At 41.3% G+C, this 18,326-nt stretch overlaps 1 protein-coding gene across 3 annotated transcripts in view; it reads right to left on the reverse strand.

Annotated features, from left to right (window-relative positions):
- Window positions 1-18,292, reverse strand: part of ZFC3H1 (zinc finger C3H1-type containing) — a 33,909-nt gene extending 15,617 nt beyond the window's left edge. For 2 of the 3 annotated variants that reach the window (XR_013394355.1, XM_028747054.2), the window contains exons 1-17: window positions 17,556-18,292; window positions 13,121-13,540; window positions 12,033-12,094; window positions 11,530-11,728; window positions 11,164-11,390; window positions 9,173-9,296; window positions 8,517-8,614; window positions 7,681-7,884; window positions 7,007-7,171; window positions 6,615-6,752; window positions 4,924-5,042; window positions 4,507-4,653; window positions 3,519-3,693; window positions 3,221-3,352; window positions 1,398-1,946; window positions 1,189-1,298; window positions 453-584 (exon numbers count right to left, since the gene is read on the reverse strand). Coding sequence is in view for 2 of the 3 variants with exons in the window: in XM_028747054.2 (XP_028602887.2) it covers window positions 453-584; window positions 1,189-1,298; window positions 1,398-1,946; window positions 3,221-3,352; window positions 3,519-3,693; window positions 4,507-4,653; window positions 4,924-5,042; window positions 6,615-6,752; window positions 7,007-7,171; window positions 7,681-7,884; window positions 8,517-8,614; window positions 9,173-9,296; window positions 11,164-11,390; window positions 11,530-11,728; window positions 12,033-12,094; window positions 13,121-13,540; window positions 17,556-18,156 (3,602 nt within the window). In the remaining variant the exon portion in view is untranslated. The remainder of the gene's footprint in view (window positions 1-452; window positions 585-1,188; window positions 1,299-1,397; window positions 1,947-3,220; window positions 3,353-3,518; window positions 3,694-4,506; window positions 4,654-4,923; window positions 5,043-6,614; window positions 6,753-7,006; window positions 7,172-7,680; window positions 7,885-8,516; window positions 8,615-9,172; window positions 9,297-11,163; window positions 11,391-11,529; window positions 11,729-12,032; window positions 12,095-13,120; window positions 13,541-17,555) is intronic. The other variant, XM_028747055.2, reaches the window with a different exon arrangement.
- Between the last annotated feature and the right edge of the window lie 34 nt (window positions 18,293-18,326).

The raw sequence follows: 18,326 nt of genomic DNA on the forward strand, positions 1-18,326 counted from the left end.
CCTTCATATAGAAGCTAAATCCCTTCTGCTCTGGGCAGAAAATGACCTATTTTTCTTGGAACATTTTTTTCAAGAAAATGCTCAAGAAAATGGTGGCAGACCCCCCCCCCCCCGATAGCTTATATCAAGAGGCCTTCAAAACTCTGCAAAAGGCATTTTGGAACTCCGCTTCCTGCATCTGTTTGTAGAGCAAAGGGCAGGGATTCCCTCTACTGCCATGGCCAAAAAGCCATCTGTGTACCTTTCCCCTCATTCCCATCCTTTCCAGGATACAAAAATGAAACAGATTATTCAATGAACACTCCTTTTCTTTTAACATAAGCAACTGGTTTGCAGCAGACAAAAATCTTTCTTAATCAAATGACAAATTTGCTTGGAATCCCAAGGCAATAGCCTCTGCAGTAGAGATCATTCAATTAAAGAAGTATGAGGTGAAGGGGAGAATCACTCACCATCGACAATCATCATCATTGCATGTACCCGTTAGATCAAAACGGCAGAAACACTGTTTAGGCTCAATCATATTGCTGTAGGATACTGAACTGAGGTAAAGCTTTTCTTTTGTTCGAAAATAGGGACTAAACCTAAGCAAAGTAACAACATGAGATGTTAATATTTCCAGGCCAATACAATTAGCCCATGGTTAACACACGAACATGTACTAACGATACTAAAATTGAATCCTATATCACTTCACTTTTCAAAGATAATCATAACCATAAGCAGATATGTAGCACCACCTGCTGTTCATCCCAAAAGGGATTTTTCTTTCATCCACAAAAGTATTTAAGACCAAGTCAGCTGGTAGTTCTTAATTCTTACCACCCACCTTTAAGAGATAACTCTGTATTATATATGTATTTTGTAGCTGTTTTTTTTTTTTTTGTTTACATGTGTATGTGTCCTCTTCATGTAATGCATTTAAATTGTCTACAGTTTGGTGTTTGCTGTTCTAAATGAAAGTCCAATAATTACAAAAGAGCGATTTAGCAATATTTGCTACCAAGCTCTAACATCTGCAGAGTTCCTCCTCTTCAAGGATCATAAATGTAGCTATAGTTCTACAGCTCTATTCTCCATTGCTACTCCAAAGCTCACCATCATATAACGGAATTTACAACAGAAATCCCCAACCATACTCAAAGCCACTATGCAACATAGCATCCTTAATCAACCTAGTAATCATACCTGTAAGATTTAAAAACGAGAAGTGGGCTATGATAAGGTCCAAACGGATATGGCTTCCCTTCTGTTTGTTTACTTGGAGCTGTGAAAGGGTCTACATCCACTTTTATTTCCTAGGGAAAAGACACAATATATAACCATACAGAGACTCTAGCCACAGTAATTCATTAAAAAAACTTGATCTTTTAGTATTAATTAGTACACTTAATTACCTGCCCATGTAAGTTTTCTTCATTAGAAACCGTAAGAATGGTATTTTCTCTCAAGAGATCTTTTAAGCCATCAGCTTTCCCGTAAAGTTTTTTCAGTTCATCAATATTCAGACCCAAAAAGAGCTCGGGTTGTTCTAGTGCCTTTTTCGAAAGTTTGCTTGAAGTTTCTTGCTTGGGGGTGTCAACGTGCTTAAGGTTAGGTTTAGTAGAAGAATTTGATTCTCTGAAAGACCTCCTTCGTTCTCTGGTGGAATTGGACAAAATTTCATCATCACAGTAATTCTCTTCTGTATCTAATGTCAGTTTGTCTTGTGTCAGATCATGAAGGGAAGGTTGAGGTAGCGCAAATTCAGGTTCCTCTTCTGTAACAGGAAGAATATTTGATCGGTCCTTAGTCTGATGTGCATGGGCCTCCTTCAGCTGCTGAATTTTTAGAGCATATTCATACTGTAGTTGCTGTAATCTTTTTTTCTCCAGTGCAATCAGCTCTGCTGAATGTTTCTTGGGGCTCGACGAAGGAGATTTCTCCAATTTCAGTATTTTGTTTGGCTGCCAAGAAACACACTCAAAATTCTTAATACTTCACATTTACAGACAAGATAAATAAATAAATAAAAACACACTTCTGAATAGCTTTGTAGTTTAAATTCTTACCAGACAATTCACACATACAAATGGGAAAAACAGAACATAATTTACCAGTGGTATAACTATTAGGGTTTCAATTAATCTATGTCATTTCAAGTATATTTCCAAGAACCCACAATTTTGCTCTCCATGGGAAGAGCTCATTCAGCAAAGGTCACAAACCCTAGGCTCTCCCCCAACTTAGACTAGCGGGGAGAGGGGATGGATAATCCAAAGCCCAGCCTGGAATTTGTTTTGACTCTACGCATGTCAGATGCTTGGAACATGTGCACTTGGCCTACAAATACAGATACAACCTCCAAACTGATCTGTTTGCTACCCAGCAAGGGCACAAACTAAGCCAGTCTCTGCATCCTCCATGCAGCTCCAAGCTGGTGGGAGCAGATGGGAGTTTGTCTCTGTTCTAATGGGATATTCCAAGCACCTGACAAACTCTTAAGCCAAGCCTCCAGCTCTGCCTCCTATTGTCCATCTGAGCTGGCAGAAAGAAGTGTGTGGCCTTGAATACATAATGACGGCTTTTTCTTTGCACTTCCTAGGCAAGCCTTTACCCTGCTGAGCTCAGTACTACCTAGAGAGCAGGGGCATGTTTTCACATTGTTCAGAATCCCTCACACTGCCTTCCCCAGTTCCAAACTTAGGTCTGAAATGGGAAGAGGGGGAATGTCTCTGACATCATGCTGTATTTCAGAGGCTCAGCATAAAGTGAAGTGTTAACAAGCTTTTAGGTACAGTAGCGTAAGTTTTAATATTCAGATCTGTTGAACATGATCTCTGAAAGCTATTATTTCCCACAATGGACCCAACAGCTGAGGTGCATTTCATGGGATTTTTGACTTTTTAATAGCAAGGATAATAAATGAGCACCAAGATCCCTGTGCCGGATCACAAACTGAATTTGAAAATCTCACTTTCAAATTCCATGTGGCAAGGATGGGTGCCCTTTGACAAAGAACCCCAAACCCTCCTTAGCAAGCAGAAAAAGTAGAATGCTACTTGGATTGTGGCCAGTGTTCCTAATGCAACAATCCCTTATGCTTTCTCCAAGAACTGAAAACTGGTATTATAAAGCACAGGTGTGTATGGAGGTTCATTTCAGCTCTCAGTTAATATTCTTGTTTTCTGCTCTACAATCTGTAACAATGGAAGTCCATTAAATACAAGGCTATACTTACTCCAAAATGATCATATTCAAGTTTTCGTTTTCCAAGTTCTTTGCTAGCCAGTGCTTTCGCTCGAGCAAGCTCTTCTCCATATTTTAACGCAAGCGCTTTTTTTGCTGTTACTCGTTGCTGTACTCTGTGGATCTGAAATATTTATGCATTCTTCAGATGTCACATTTGAACCCAAGCATGGATATAAACCAAATAAGCTAACAAATTAGTCTGAAATATGTCTAGTAAAAAGTGACTGTCCGACAACACTACGGTTAAACAAGCATGTTTTATAGTGCTATAGAAAAAGACAACTTACTTGTTCCTGAAGCTTCTTCAAGAACACTTTATTAGCATTTAGTATCTTCTCTGCTGCTTGCAGCTGCTCATTAAGTTTTGCAATCTTGCTTTCAGCAAGACGAACAGACTCTTTCTTCTTTGCCTCTTGCTGCAATAGATGTTTCAAGACAGATTCATCCTTCATCAAGAGAAGTCTAGAAAAGAAAAGTTTCAAATTTCAAATGGAGTTCAAATTTCACCTATATTCATTTCTATATACAAAAGCTGTATGAAATTAGAGCCACCACCTAAACTGTTCAAAGTATCTAGGCATTATTGAAGAATACAGTTTATATTAAGGTTATTGTTGGGGGATTTTTAATGCTGTGAAGCTGCAGCAAGCATTAGGCTGGGGTGGGAAGACACAGGCAGAAAAACACAGAGAAGCGGAGAGCTGGTGGGGAGTGTTTCCCAGCAGACAAGGAAAGCTGCTTGTGAAGGAGCAGCACCATTCCAGATCCAATCCTTCTGCTTAGCAGGAAGTTCCAATCATGCATGGTGCTGCTCCTTCATGAGCAACTTCTCTGCACACAAGTTAAGGGGAGAATCGGAGACAAGGGTAGAGCAAGGATGGCTGCTGGGGAGAGGCATAGGGAACGAAAACTAAGGAGCCAGGATCAGTGAGCACAGCACCCAAACAGGCTGCCCCCAAACAGCAAAAGGCAAACAAGTAAGAAGAGGACTAAATGAGCTTCTTTAAAGCTGTTTTCTTTTCACTGAGATTAAGGAAAGTCATTCTCTCATAGTGTTCTGTTCATAGGCATGTCCAGCTGTTTCGGTATCTAAATCAGCTTGTATGTGAAGCATAGTACGGGTGCAAAGTTCTCATGTTCAGATAAGGGAATTTTTACATAACGAGTGGGCAGTTAATGGGACCTGCATGTAGTTAAAGCGAAGTGTCCCAAACACACAAACAACACATGCTAACCATTGTTACGGAGGGTTACCATTAAGATGAGGAGACTTACTTGTGTTTTTTGAGTTTTGCCTCTGCATCTGTAACTTGTTTTGTTACTATTGCTATCCTACCAACCCCATCAACTTCAACGTCAGAGTTTGCTGGTGATGAACTTGTCTTCAAGGGTTCAGATATTATCAGGCGTTGTTTCTCCCTGCTAAAATATTCAAGACACATTATTTTCAAAACTTTAGTTTTCAGACAAAAATCTGAAACTTATTTTCCAATAAAGATCTGTTATCACTACCACTTTGAATTAGAACAGCTGACAAGATAATTTATAAATAAAACCAAGGCTTTAAATAAACAAAATAGAATAATTAAAAAATATGGATGACTACATCAGGCCACTGATTTTTAAATCAGTCAGTTTTTGGCTAACAACTCAAGTGCTTTTCTTGATTTTCACTGTGCAAAGCCCAAATACCTGGCAATTTCTTCTTTTAGGAGTCTGTATTCAATCTTTTTATCTTCTGGTAAGGCCTCTGGGGTTCTTACAGGATTGTTTTCTTTTTCAGATTTCAAAGGTGCTTTGGGTTTTGATGCCTGTAACAGAAGAATTCAACACTGTTATATATAGGAACCGAAATAAAAAATTGAAATTATTGAAGAAAGGGAAATTGGATTTACCACAAAGTTTCTTTCTAGCTAGAAGACAGGATTAACTCTACTGATTCAGAAAGCAGAGTTAACCAACTTTGCCTCTTTTAAAAAGAGAGTTCCTCTACAGTTTTGGAAAGGAAAAAAAACTTGAGTAAGAACAAACTAAGTGTAAGACTTGAGGAAAAAATGAGCCATCCACAAGGGAACCGGAATAGCCAGGGAAATGTAAGGGAAAAGTAAGTAGCAAAAAGACACTTTCGAAAGGATATTACGAGTCCAAGCTATAGCTTATTTTAACAGGATACAACTTATCCCCACCACCAACCAAAAGTCAACTGCTTCTCTAGTGCTGGCAAGATCTTACATGCTCTCCTACCTAGCTATGAAGATTCCTTCTGTAAAGTTATGTCAAACTTCTCTTTTTCATTTAATGGTAGAAGACCAGGCAGAACAAGGATACTCTGAAGCAGAACCACATTCCGCAGTGGGTTCCAGAGTAAACAGACTATTATGGGCAATTCTCTGGAACACCTGCTGTGGCACACACCTACTGAAAGAGGCACACTGCTGCCACACTGCTGGAGCCTAAAGTAAATACGCATTGACTATCTAGTATCCCCAATTAAAAATGAGGGCCAGGACCAGAAAGCAGTGCAGTGCTGCTGACTTCTGTGCTCAACTAGCAGTCTTCACCAGCAAGAGTGTGAAACAGGACCTCCCTTCACTGAATGAGAACATGAGAAAGGAGACCTAGAGCTCTGACAGGTCACGTGGCCAGCGTGACATCGCTGCTCTGGCGAGCCAGAGCCGCACACGGAAACGCCGTTTACCTTCCCGCTAGAAAGCGGTCCCTATTTATCTACTTGCACCCGGGGGTGCTTTCGAACTGCTAGGTTGGCAGGCGCTGGGATCGAGCAACGGGAGCGCACCCCGCCGCGGGGATTCGAACTGCCGACCTTTCAATCGGCAAGCCCTAGGCGCTGAGGCTTTTACCCACAGCGCCACCCGCGTCCCTCAGTCTACCCATACCTTCCAACATTTCTCCAATAAAAATAGGGATGTCCCATTCCATAGCGATAATTTTACTATTTATATCCCACACATCTTACAGGGTTGCCCCAGCCACTCTGGGCTGCTTCCAACATATAAAAAAACGTAATAAAACATTTTTTTAAAAAAAACCCTCCCTATACAGGATTGCCTTCAGACGGCTTGGGGGTCAGATAACGCCATACCCTCCAACATTTCTCCAATGAAAACAGGGGCGTCCTAAGGAAAAGCAGGACATTCCAGGATCAAATCAGAAACCAGGACAGCTTCTCTAAATCAGGGACGCCCCTAGAAAATAGGGACACTTGGAGGGTCTGTCCTTCCTGTTCTCCTACCTATAGACAAGGAAGTCTGTTTTACACAGCTGGCCATTGCAGTACACAGCAAATGCATGTTAAGATTTTAAAAAACTACGTTTCATGTGCTCTTTTCAAAGAATGTCATTTCCACATCCATTTTATTTACCTCTACAGTCCTTCGAGCTTCTTTGATCATAGATTCTAGGCCACCAAACACACTAGCAGCAGAGATGGGTTGTTCTGCATCCGATTCACTGTCATCTGAATCATTCAGCGTAACCACGACTGACTTGTGCTTTGGAAGCTAAAGAATTAAAAAGTTAAATAATTTTGAGTGAGCAATACTCTTAAGAATAGTGGCCTTGTTCTTCTTTGAAAGAAACAGTACACAGGAACCAACCTAACCCACCTCCAAAATGCTACTGTTCCCAGCTGCCGAATCAGCACAAGCCAACTACCTAGGATTTTGCATGTTAGTTTCTTGCCCTACTTTGGCAGTGTTAACCTCAAACATGATGCACCTTCCTATATGAAGCCAAGTAAAAAATATTTCATTACCGTAATCACTGTTCGTGGGAGTCTTGGTACTCTAATAATCTTTGTGTTCTTTACACGAGGTTGAGAAACAGTGTTAATACTGACGGCTGAAAGATTGCTTCTTGGCACGGCATGGGAGTTATTGGGGAAAGGCGGTGAAGGTGGACCACTATTACTTGAGTTCTCCTATAAATAAATAAATAATCAGAAAAGCCACTGTGAAAGGCTTTTAAATATTTAAATACACAAATGCTGCAAAAACGTAACACAAATATAGCCTGCTCAGCCTGTTAGAAGCTGCCATTTTAGAAGGCATAGATTTTTAACGACAACAGAAGCCACTGAGCATGGAAATGGCCACCATCAGCTGCAAGTAAAGTAATCGTTGCTCAGATTTCAACCATGTGAAATGTCATAATCCTACTAATTATCCAGCTGAAATAGCTGGGACAATAGCAAACAAGTGGGAGGCAACTTGTTCAGTTTACAGCAAATTTAACCCTAACCAAGAGAACTTTAAACTCCTTTTAAGGTTAAAGAACAGATTACGCTGGTTAAAGAACTGCATGCCACCTTCAAGTTGTCCAGTCACACTTTTGTTTCTCCAAACTAATACAAAAAACTTTTCTGGTGTAATGCAGATCATAATGTACCAGGGCTGACATCTAGTGGCTATATTCAGAAGTGATAAATACCTCTGGTTTGAAAGCTCGTTTGTTTGCTAGAGATTTAAGTAGCTCTTCTCGCAGCAACATTTCTTCCTCCTCCTCCTCATCTGCAAATGGCGGTTTGGGTGGCTGTTCAGGTTCTTCAGGTGGAAGTGGAGGAAGGGGTGGTAGTGGCTCAAGAGAAGCACTTGAAATACCTTCCACATACAACTGGCTACCTGGTGGCAAAGCCTTAAAACGTTGGAAAGGAAAAGAGAAATAGCTTAATTACTACTTGACCTTCACAAATAGTGTGCCAAGCACATTTTGCTCTTGCTATGCTTCAATACAAAACATCAGCAGCTCCAAAAGCCAAGATACTGCAGTTGAAAATCAAGATTTTCCAAGACAGAAAATAACAGAGAATGACTTGCTTATTCAAAACCATTAGTCACCAGTACTAGACTGCACTAAGCAGTTGAACTTACTCCCAGGTAAGTGATTTTAATTATCCATTTTAGTTCCTTAAATAACATTTAAGCAACACAACTCTAAAAACGCACAAAAGTTTAGTAGTAAGTAGCTATATACTGACTGGGGATTTTTTAATTTACATTTCCAGTAGAAGAAATAGGTAGCACAGGATATAGAAGCTCAGTGAGTATTAGTACTAGCATTAATCAGTAATAAGAGTGGGACTAGAAATAATTTTGATCCAGGCCAAGTCCCATTTCAATATATACCAGAAGAAATAACTTCCAAGACAGCCTGAAGGGATGCACACAAAAGAGAAACGCATCATAATTTAAAGATAGGCTGGTCTAACAATATTTCTGGTATCAAATGTTTCTACTTCAAAACGACCATCTTGAAAAAGCACTTACTGAAATCTGTGCTGCAAGAGGCAGTGCTATTTGTGGAATGGTAGGAGAAAAGTATCCAGCAGGGCATTCAAAATACGGAGGCTGCACTGGAGATGATGCTACAAAAGGATTATGGAAAACAAAAAATAAAAGGTTATACTAGACAAGATTTTATTTATATAGCCTTTATATACAGTCGTACCTTGGAAGTCGAACGGAATCTGTTCCGGAAGTCCATTCGACTGTCAAAACCAAAGCGCGGCTTCTGGTTGGCTGCAGATAGCTCCTGCAGCCAATCAGAAGCCACGGAAGCCCCATTAGATGTTCAGCTTCGAAAAATAGTTTGCAAACCAGAACAGTCACTTCTGGGTTTGCGGCGTTCATGAGCCAAAACTTTCGAGAACTAAGCTGTTAGAAAGCCAAGGTACAACTGTACTTCAATTCATGAAAACCATCAAGATCCAAACAATAGAATAAGCAGTAATTTTTCTCATCACATACTGCTCCTGCTCTTATGCTGGGTCAGCTATTGATTTTTTTTATTTTTCATGTAGCAGACATAACATGAGGAAAATGAGTAAATAAAACAGTAGAAAACAAGCTTTAATTATGGCTTCATTAGGAAATTAGCAAAAATAAAATGTTGTAATCCACACATTAGGTAAGTTAACACTTACCAGGAGAGTTAGTTTCACTTTCTGTGTCCATGGCAACTTCATCGTAATTATCATATTGATAGATTCCTCCTGCACTCTCAGTAGATTGCTTATCTAATGACCGTCTCAAGTCTTTATCTGAAGACTACACAAAAAACAAGTTTTGTTAGCCTCAGATATATTTTATTTCCTTTCCTAAACACATGCAATGCTGCCTGTTTTGCCTCAAACAGCTGCCCACTTGCAGGAAGAAAAGCTATAGGAAAGATAGCAGTGGCAAACTACTGACTCCTATTTGCTGGATCTTCTCTCGTAACAACCGTGGTTTCAGTAAGGGACAGCAAGCAGCAGAATAGTTCGTTTTTAAGTCATACTATAATTATTTATAAGTGTGTGGGAAGGCAAATCTCCCAACCATTTCCAACCTGCAAAAAAATGAATAATTATGATCCCCTAGGTCATGACAACAGAATGGTACAGTTGGCGTCAGCATATGGCATGGCCTATCACAAGGCTAAATGGCAGGCTCTTTTTAAAAAATCACTGAGCGCTGATTGAAGCAGCTACAGCTGCAGCTACCGTAATTATCATTGTCTCCAATGACCCCGGGCTCCTTCCCTTCCCTGGGGTGTACATCAGGTGTGAGGCCCAACTGGCAGCATTGCAAGAAAGTGAGTGAGCCACGGACAGAGAAATGCCTTGACAATCCTAGGCAGGTGCCCATCAGTGGAAATAGGCCAGGAAGCCCCGAGTAGTACAGAGTGCAGTGCTTCTCCTCTGTTGCTGGCTGGCCACTGCTGCTCCCCCCCGCTCCTAATCCAGGTGACTAACTATGGTATTCTGGGTAGGGAGAGAAGTTGTCAAGGTGGTCAGCCAGTAGTGGTAGGGGAAGCACTGCTATCAGTGTTCCTCTAGGGTCCCCAATCCCTCAAAATTAAATTCTCTTTCCAAACACTCAATGGAGCACCAGGAAATAAAGAAAATTAAAAGGAAGAGGCCCCAGAGGAGGCATTCCTTTTCTGCTGGTGCCCACAATAACATAGGTGACAGTTCCTCATCCTCAATCTAGTGTTGCCAAGGTGGGGAGGGGGGTGTCTGCAGAGGGCATCTGCCAGAGAGCCCTCTCAAACCTGGAGCTGACCCTGCAAAAACCTAGTTGTAGGACTTGAACTCCACCGTCAGCCATGAATTTGTATTATGGACTCCAAATGAACTTAAAACTACTTCAGATTCTGGGGAAGAATATGCTACAGTTAGAAATATAGTTGGAGGGATTCAGGAATTTCTGCAATTTCTCACTGTTACAACACCTTGCACATCCAGTCGCTGCTTTTATTCCGCAATGAAAACACAAGTGGAAACAATCCCTTGGGCTTTCAGGATGCAATTTTACACAAGTGCTTGTGGCACTGCTCACAACAGAAAATTCTCAAATCATGGATATTTACACCACCATTCCTAATCAACTTAAAAACATGACTAACAAAATGAGTTTAATATTTACAGTGCCTCAGCACAGTCGCCACTAATCTTTAAGGCCTCACTATTTACTAGTGAGAATTTTATGCCTAGTTTGGTATTCCTACTCATCTGTATCAATCGCCATTTGTAATTCCTTTGACAACCATTAGGTTGAGAAAAAACACCCAATGTTAACGATTTTCAGTTTTTTAATGTGTATAATATACTTGAATTTAAAAGTTCTCGTTTTCCAGATTGCTCAGCATTTTTTGCTTACATAGCACTATCAAAGGTTTTACAACCCTTATTTCATAAAGCCCAGCAAACCAGAGAAGATGGTCAGTATTTCTGATAGAAAACAGGCTGAAAGACAGCAAGTTGTCCAGGACCAATATGTCTATATCCAAAGAGAGCTAAGACCCTCAAGTCCTAATCTAATCCTATCAGATCATGTGTCACCAAGATGAGCAAACCCCACCCCACCCCCAATAGCAACATTAATTACACAAGTACATCTATGTTAAAGCCATACTCCATGCCTGTCAATTTACCTTGCTTCTTGATCTTGCCTTGCTTCCAACCAGCTTCATAAACCTATTATACTGTTCTTCTTGATTTGAAAGATCACGAATTTTTCTTATTTCCTCTTCCCTTTTCCTTCTCTCCTCCTCCTCTTCTTGTTTCCGTTGTTCCTCTTCCTTCTGACGCCTTTCTTGTTCCTTCTGTTGTTGCATTTTTTTCCACACTTTTGTTTGCTGTTTCCTCAGTGCTTGCTTAGCTTTAAATAAGAGTATTGATTAATTACACTTAGTTTTTCCAAAGAAACACAACAAATCTATGGAGAAAGTAAGCTGTCAAATATTGAACATTACAGATCTCAACTTGGAAAGCCACTGCTCACCAATTTAACCATTTACCTGCAGTGCTGGTTTTTTTGGCCGAATGCGATTTTGTGCTGGTTTTGATCTTTTGTGGTACATTTTTTGCCTTTGTAAGTTTTTCCTTGCTTTCTTTCATCACTTGTTGCTCTTTCTGTTGCCACTTTTTACTGGCAGACTGCAAAGCTAGTAGTCTTAGCTGCAACTCTGACACCTCCTCCTCTTCATCAAGCAATTTCTTTTGTGAAATGAAAAGCACAAACACACTTCAGTTCTTTATTCATCATTAAACTGATATTTTTAAAAGGTTTTGACTAAAAAAAATTCACTCTATGCAAAACACTAGTTACAGTACCCACAGGATGGTTTTCAAACCTTAGACAGAATCCTAAAACATTTTACTCAGGCATCAGCCACATTTAACACTGTAGGACTTGCTTTGAAACAACATACATAGGATTGCACTGTAAGTATACATTAGGCTAAAGCCAAATTTTAAGTGACTGATTTTGCAGCTGGAAAAAACAAGTGGCTTCACTTACCTTCTCTACTGCAGCATCTGGTGGGCTAAGATTTTGTTCTCCTTGCTCTTTTTCATCTACTGCTTAAAAATATAAATGATATATTTTATCAAGCACAATGACAAAGTAAATGAATTTAAGCATGCAAAGGAACAGTCATATTATACATAAATTTCTAACATGTATAGTAAGCAGAATACGCTGCAAAATCTATATGCCAGGTTCTTTTTACTCTTTCCATGGTCCCAATTTATACTTGCCCTGTGTGCAAAAGCAAGCACACATTCCCTTAAGTTCCTGTCTTCCTCTCTTATTTTATTATTACATTACACAAGAGGTGTACTTCATACTGGGGAAAACTCATGCTCCCTGGTCACCTTAATACTTCCACTAATTCTGTGACACAGTCTGAAGGCCTGGAAGCATCAGCATCACAGTGTGAGAGAAACTCAAGCAGAGGGTCCCAGGCACCCCCAAACTCATTATCAAGATCAGCTCAAGACCTCAACTCATAGAGCAGCACTGCCGATTCCAAACTATCTACTCTTACAGTCAGGTCCAGGCTTGGTTTGTCCACACTACTATTGTAAAGAATGCTTGCTATGCCCTCAAATGAAACATGCAGCATTTCCAACAGCAAAAAGGTAGAAAAATAGATAAACATCTCTCTTCCAATACTAAACAGCACTCTAGATTCAATCTGTTCCAAGTTCCCAGGCAAACAATGGTCAAGGAATGGAAAGATAAAACAGAAGTGCATGCCAAAGTTATCAAACAAATGAGGGGATGGAATTCCCCCTTCACGTTATTTTTACAATGTATTTTTAATAGATGTTAGATTGTTGTTTGATTCTCTTTTTATTCTTGGCTGTGTTTACTTGAGTTATATTCTGTTAGTAAAACAAGATATAAACATTCTTAAGAAATATCGCATTTTCAAAGCACTTCTGTTTACCAGTAATAAAAGTTAAATAAAAACAACAAACTGTAATCTGTGCCAACATTACAATGTCTCTAAAAATGTGAGCTACTCAGTCACAAGCAAAAGCAGTTTTAAAAATTACAGAAAGGATAAAACCATGAGTTTATTACACGTAAAGAACAATTACCTTGACTGGCATCCAGTAATTCAGATTTCTGTGACACTTGTTTTACTCCATCTTTCACTTTTTTCAACTTGCTCCTCTCAGCTAGGGTTGGCAGTTTTTGCCTGAGAGGCTTCAGTTCAAATGCCTGAAAGGTTAACACTTTATTCTTCTCCTCAGGAGACACTTCATTTACAGCATCCTTTGTAATACTGATATTTTCTGTAGATACTTGGTCCTCAGGACTGGCCATTTCATCATTGCCTTGCTGAGCAGTTTCCTCTTTGTTATTCACAGCCAGTTTCTCATCTTTATTAATATATTCAAGTTCTAGTTGAATCTGCTTATATTTCAACAACAGATCCTCAAAACTCTCTTCAACAGAGTTATCATTCTTAGATGAATAGTTCTGCTTTCTAGATGGAGATTTTCCAAAGCTTTTGGCTAATTTATTTATTAAGAAAATGGTCTAGAGTACATTTGTCACTTGCACCACAGTAAGGAAGTGATCAAAAGCATATAGCCACTGAAATTTAATTTCTGCTCCTGGGTGATTTACTGTAACCCCATGTTTAAAATACATTCTGAAACCTTTCATTCCAAACAGCAATTCAATCATGTTTCAACATGCAGGAGAGAATACATACAGCTTCCATGTTTACTCACACAGTGCTTTCTTACAAGATTCTACAGTAAGTGAAGCGGCATTCTCTTGTCCTCTTCCCAAACATCTGACGCCAGGCATTGCAACCACCCCTTTGAAGAGGTTTCCTGACCTCAATTCCACTGCCACAACCAGTTTGGTTTCTTTCCCTCCTGGGACACGCCAACTCTCATTATACACATCCCAGTTGATTTCCTCCCCTAAAGTATTTCTGATCACAATCTTAAATGTTAGCAATACACAACTACTTCTGGCTGGCCTCTTTCATATTTAAATAAGCTGGTGGCAGATCTACTTAAGTATAAGGGGTCAAAAAAACTTAGTTTGGTGAATTTTGATACTTTAGGCAGTATCCAACTAAACAATTCTGCTAGCACAAGGACTTCCGGATGTGCAACAGAGCTTTCTCTACCTCTGCTTGTAACCCATAACAGCCTCTAGTACAGAGTCTGAAGCAGGCATGTCCAAAGTCTGTTTCGGGGGGCCTAATCCGGCCCGCTGGTTGGTTTAATCCCACCCGTGTGGCTGTTTATTTCCTGGGGTAAACTTCAATCCTAAAAAAAGGTCAACAACTGTGGTCGGCCCCCACGGCCCTTCACTTCATCAAATCTGGCCCTCTTTGAAAAAGATCTGGACACCACTGAAACTGCCCTTATTTATGACACAGATATACCTTAAGGCTGTGTGCACTCTGTGCTAAAAATAATTGAGTCCATTTGTTGTATATGTAAAATTATTTGGATTTGTATATATAGACCTCTTCTTTTTATACTTTATTCTACTACTGCTTTATCTGCAAATGTTCTGGTTTTCCCTAAATATGGGCAACCAGTAGTGCAGGCACAGCTGCTCACCTCTAACTACTAGCAGTATTAAGCTATCACAGGCCTGATTTCACTAGACATTGCCTGCACTTTCAAATATGTCTTCACAACGATGAGACCAAAAAGTTGTTTCTGTTAAATGAAACTCCATATACTCAGGAAGCTAAATTCTGTGGCCAGTATCATTTTATGTGCTTTCTTCATTCCCCTAGAACTAGGGCTTCAGGGTTTTAATTAGCTGCCTACACAGTACTTCATTACAGTGGTTCTTTTGAACAACTGCCTCTGATTGGAAAACATCCTAAAATACATTGGAACAGAATCCAATGGTGTTTCAAAAACAGAAGCTTACTCATGTGTTACGCCAGCTATGCATTGAGGAGCTAATAGGAGTTAGTCCAAAACAAGAGCCCCAGGTTGGGCAATTCTGATCTAACAGAAAACCAATAGCCGTCAGGGGGTAAAAGCTAGCCAAAACAGACTTCCACACTGAGCCAGTCATAGGCTTGCATTGCAACATGTTGAACTCAGCTTGTAGTGACAGAGTTACATGCAGAGACTGGAAGGCAAAATCCATTTTCTTTTTCCTAAGTTTCTTTCCTCCAGTGATCACAAGAAGGAATACATTGGGTTGTCCTGTTTTATTCTCACAACCACTTAGCAGGATAAGGCAAAGCTGAAAAGAGCAACTCACCATCCAGGGCGATCTGGACTAAGCAGTGTCAACATTCCAAGTCCACCACTCTATTTACCATACCACAAGCTTAATTTGGCCATTGAAGCAAGTTATCTGCTTCTAAATAGAATGCAACCCAAGAGAAACAAAAGCAACTCCTTGTGTCATCTTTAGAAGAATAAAACTGGGAGATGAGTAAAAATATACAGTAGCACCAATTGAGAAGCCTCAGCTTTTATCCTATTCTCTATTTACCTAATTCCATAAAGACACAGAGATACATATGAGGAAATTACTACATGCAGCTCACACAGAACAAACTAAACAGTTCTCTGTATGCCCCCACAATATGCCTTTTTTATTCTTTCAGTTCATGGGCAAAACTGAAACTAGTAAACTGGACGAGAACCACGCCCTAGACAATGTGTAACTAAAGAATATGACTCTAGTAGTGAACTTAAATTCAGTTTTTAAAAGTTACTTGTTCAAATAATAGATGTGAAAGATATTAATCACTGATGGAATTTCTGACAATGATCAGCTACTCAAGCAATAGAGTCCTTGAATATACATTTAAATTTAATAACAAACATAAGCAATCTCCAATTCCTGCTATCTAACTGCAGCTCTGACACGAGCATACAGTACATTCATTGCTTGTAAGTTCTGCTTGCCTCCATTCGGTCTTGTCTGGAGATACTAAAAGCTTTTATCAACTTACACTGTTATGTTACCTGCAGCCATACCTAGATGGAAACAGCCTGGGAAAAGTTACACATGCTCTAGTAACCTCCCATTTACATTACTGCAATTGAAAAGGGTCTGGAAACTGAAGCTGGTCTAAAATAGGAGAGGAGAGGAGAGGAGCAAGGCTTTTGACTGGGATATGTTAGCGTGTTAATTATGTTATTGTTTTATCAGCTGTACTGTCTCCCAGTCAGTTTCTGGGATCAAAGTGCTGTTTTTAAATATTAGACCAGACATGGGAAACTTGTGGCCCTCCAGATGTTGGTGGCTTCCATTTCGCAGCAGCCTCAGTTAACAAGGCTAACCAAAAGATCCCTCTCAGAGGTCCTGCTCAAGGTGCCTCCATTTAGACAGGCAGCAACCATGAACTGTAGAACACTCTAGCCAGAGAGGCTCATGCAGGCCTAGCATATTCTTTATTGTCATTCTGGCACCAGGTAAATAAGTTTCTATTTTCCCCGTGCCTTTACAAACAAAATGTGATTGTACTAATTATTTTTGTGGGATTTATTTTATTTTTTGTCATCTGGCTTTAAGATTGTCTCCACCAGAAAATTTTAGACAGTATGCTGTTCTCTGATAGTATTTAAATTGCCGGACAGCTTGAGAATGTTATTGGGCAGCCTTATTTAAATATCCTTCATTTTCTGTCCTTTCACCTGGCTTTCCTCTGTGGCCAACGTTTTCACTTACCTTCTCAAAAGCTATAGGACAGGCACCCTGCTACACAACGAACAACATAATCTTTTCGAACATAAGCCCTAGGAGTTCAATGGGACATACTCCTAGGATGGCCACCAGAATGAATGTAATCTTTTGGGCATTATTCATAAGTAAACATGCTTTCAAAGCTGGATGAAAATGATAACTTATTTCAATAGTACTTTTTAAAGGGACCATTTTAGTACATAGTACTATATACTGATGCAAGAATTGCATGTTTCCGTTCCTCACCCTCAAAAGAAAGGGGGAACTATTCCCCCTATGCCTTCAACATTTCAAGGAAATTTACATTTCTCATCCTAAAAACAGAAAGACAAAAATTAAAAACATTCTCGGTCGAGGACAAACTTTAAGCATTCCTTGGTTAGGATATTCCCCGCCATCTTCGGTTACACAACTGAAGGCCAGCTGTGTGGCCAGCAAACTTGCTTAAATGTAAAATCAGCACTCATTAAGTGTTTGAAGTATTTCAGGCACCACATCTGAAAGCCAATGAGGAGGCTCCTCCCAAGATACCAGATGACATCTTCTGTCTCAGATCACACACTTCACTTCTGCAGAACCTCCTTAAATCTCTCTCTTCCTCTCTTACACACACACACACACCCTACCTCTGCATTCATTTCCGCTTTGGCCTTTCTGCTGTCGTCACTACGGCCTCCACCCAGACCAGAGAAAACAAAACAGGCCGCCGGTCCAACTCCAGGACCACCCTGGGGCCAAACTACCCCATGTTGTAAGAGACCAGGACAGGCAACCCCACCCCACCCCCTGCGAGACGCAGCAGAGAAAGGCCAAGTGGCCTTTTCTTAATGGCAAGGATACATTTCCGAGGAGAGGGTTCCCTCCAGCCCTGGTTCCCGCCGTACCCGCCGCCGCCCCCTCCCCCACCTCCCCCGGGGGGTCTTCCCGGGGGGTTTCCTCCTCGGCTCCTGCCCCATCGGCCCCCGCCCCGAAAAGGCCTTCCTCGGAAGCGGAAGCGGTCCAGGGCGTTGTGGCTGCGCTCCCAGAAGGAGAGCCTGGGGCCGGAGTCCTGGTGCGAGCCGGGCGGCAGCCGCGAGCACGAAGACGACGGAGGCGGCGGCTGCTGCGGGTGCGGCCGGAAAGGTTCCTTGAGTCGGTAGCCGCCTCCTCCTCCTCCTCGGCCATGGAGGTGCCCGAGCTCAGGGGGAGGCTGGTGGCGCAAGTGGGAGAAGCGGCGAGACGAGGAGAGGAGGAGGCTGTTCCGCAGGTCGGGAGGCGGCCTACGCCTGGCGTAAGGGCCCTTGGTGGTGGTGCCTCCGCCGCCATCTCTACTGCTGGGCTCCGGAGGCCCGCTGTCGTTGTTGTCGTCGTCGCTGATTTCCCCGTCCTCCAGCTCCCCTTCCTCTCGCGGAGAGAGGTCGCTCGAGGCCGCCGCCTTCCCCTCAGGCGCAGGAGCCGCCATAAGGGGGTTTACTCAGCCGCTCACCGACGCGGCTTCGAACTGACGTGCACGCGAGCGAGCGCACCGTTCACTTTCGGTTCCTTGGCCGTGTGCCGCCGCGGCCCAGTCAGACCCCAAACTTGTACGCGAGACACCACCCTTTCCCCGTTTGCTGGCGCCTGCTCTCGCGA

The sequence above is a fragment of the Podarcis muralis genome, chromosome 10 (assembly GCF_964188315.1).
Source record: "Podarcis muralis chromosome 10, rPodMur119.hap1.1, whole genome shotgun sequence".
NCBI classification, from domain to species: Eukaryota; Metazoa; Chordata; class Lepidosauria; order Squamata; family Lacertidae; genus Podarcis; species Podarcis muralis.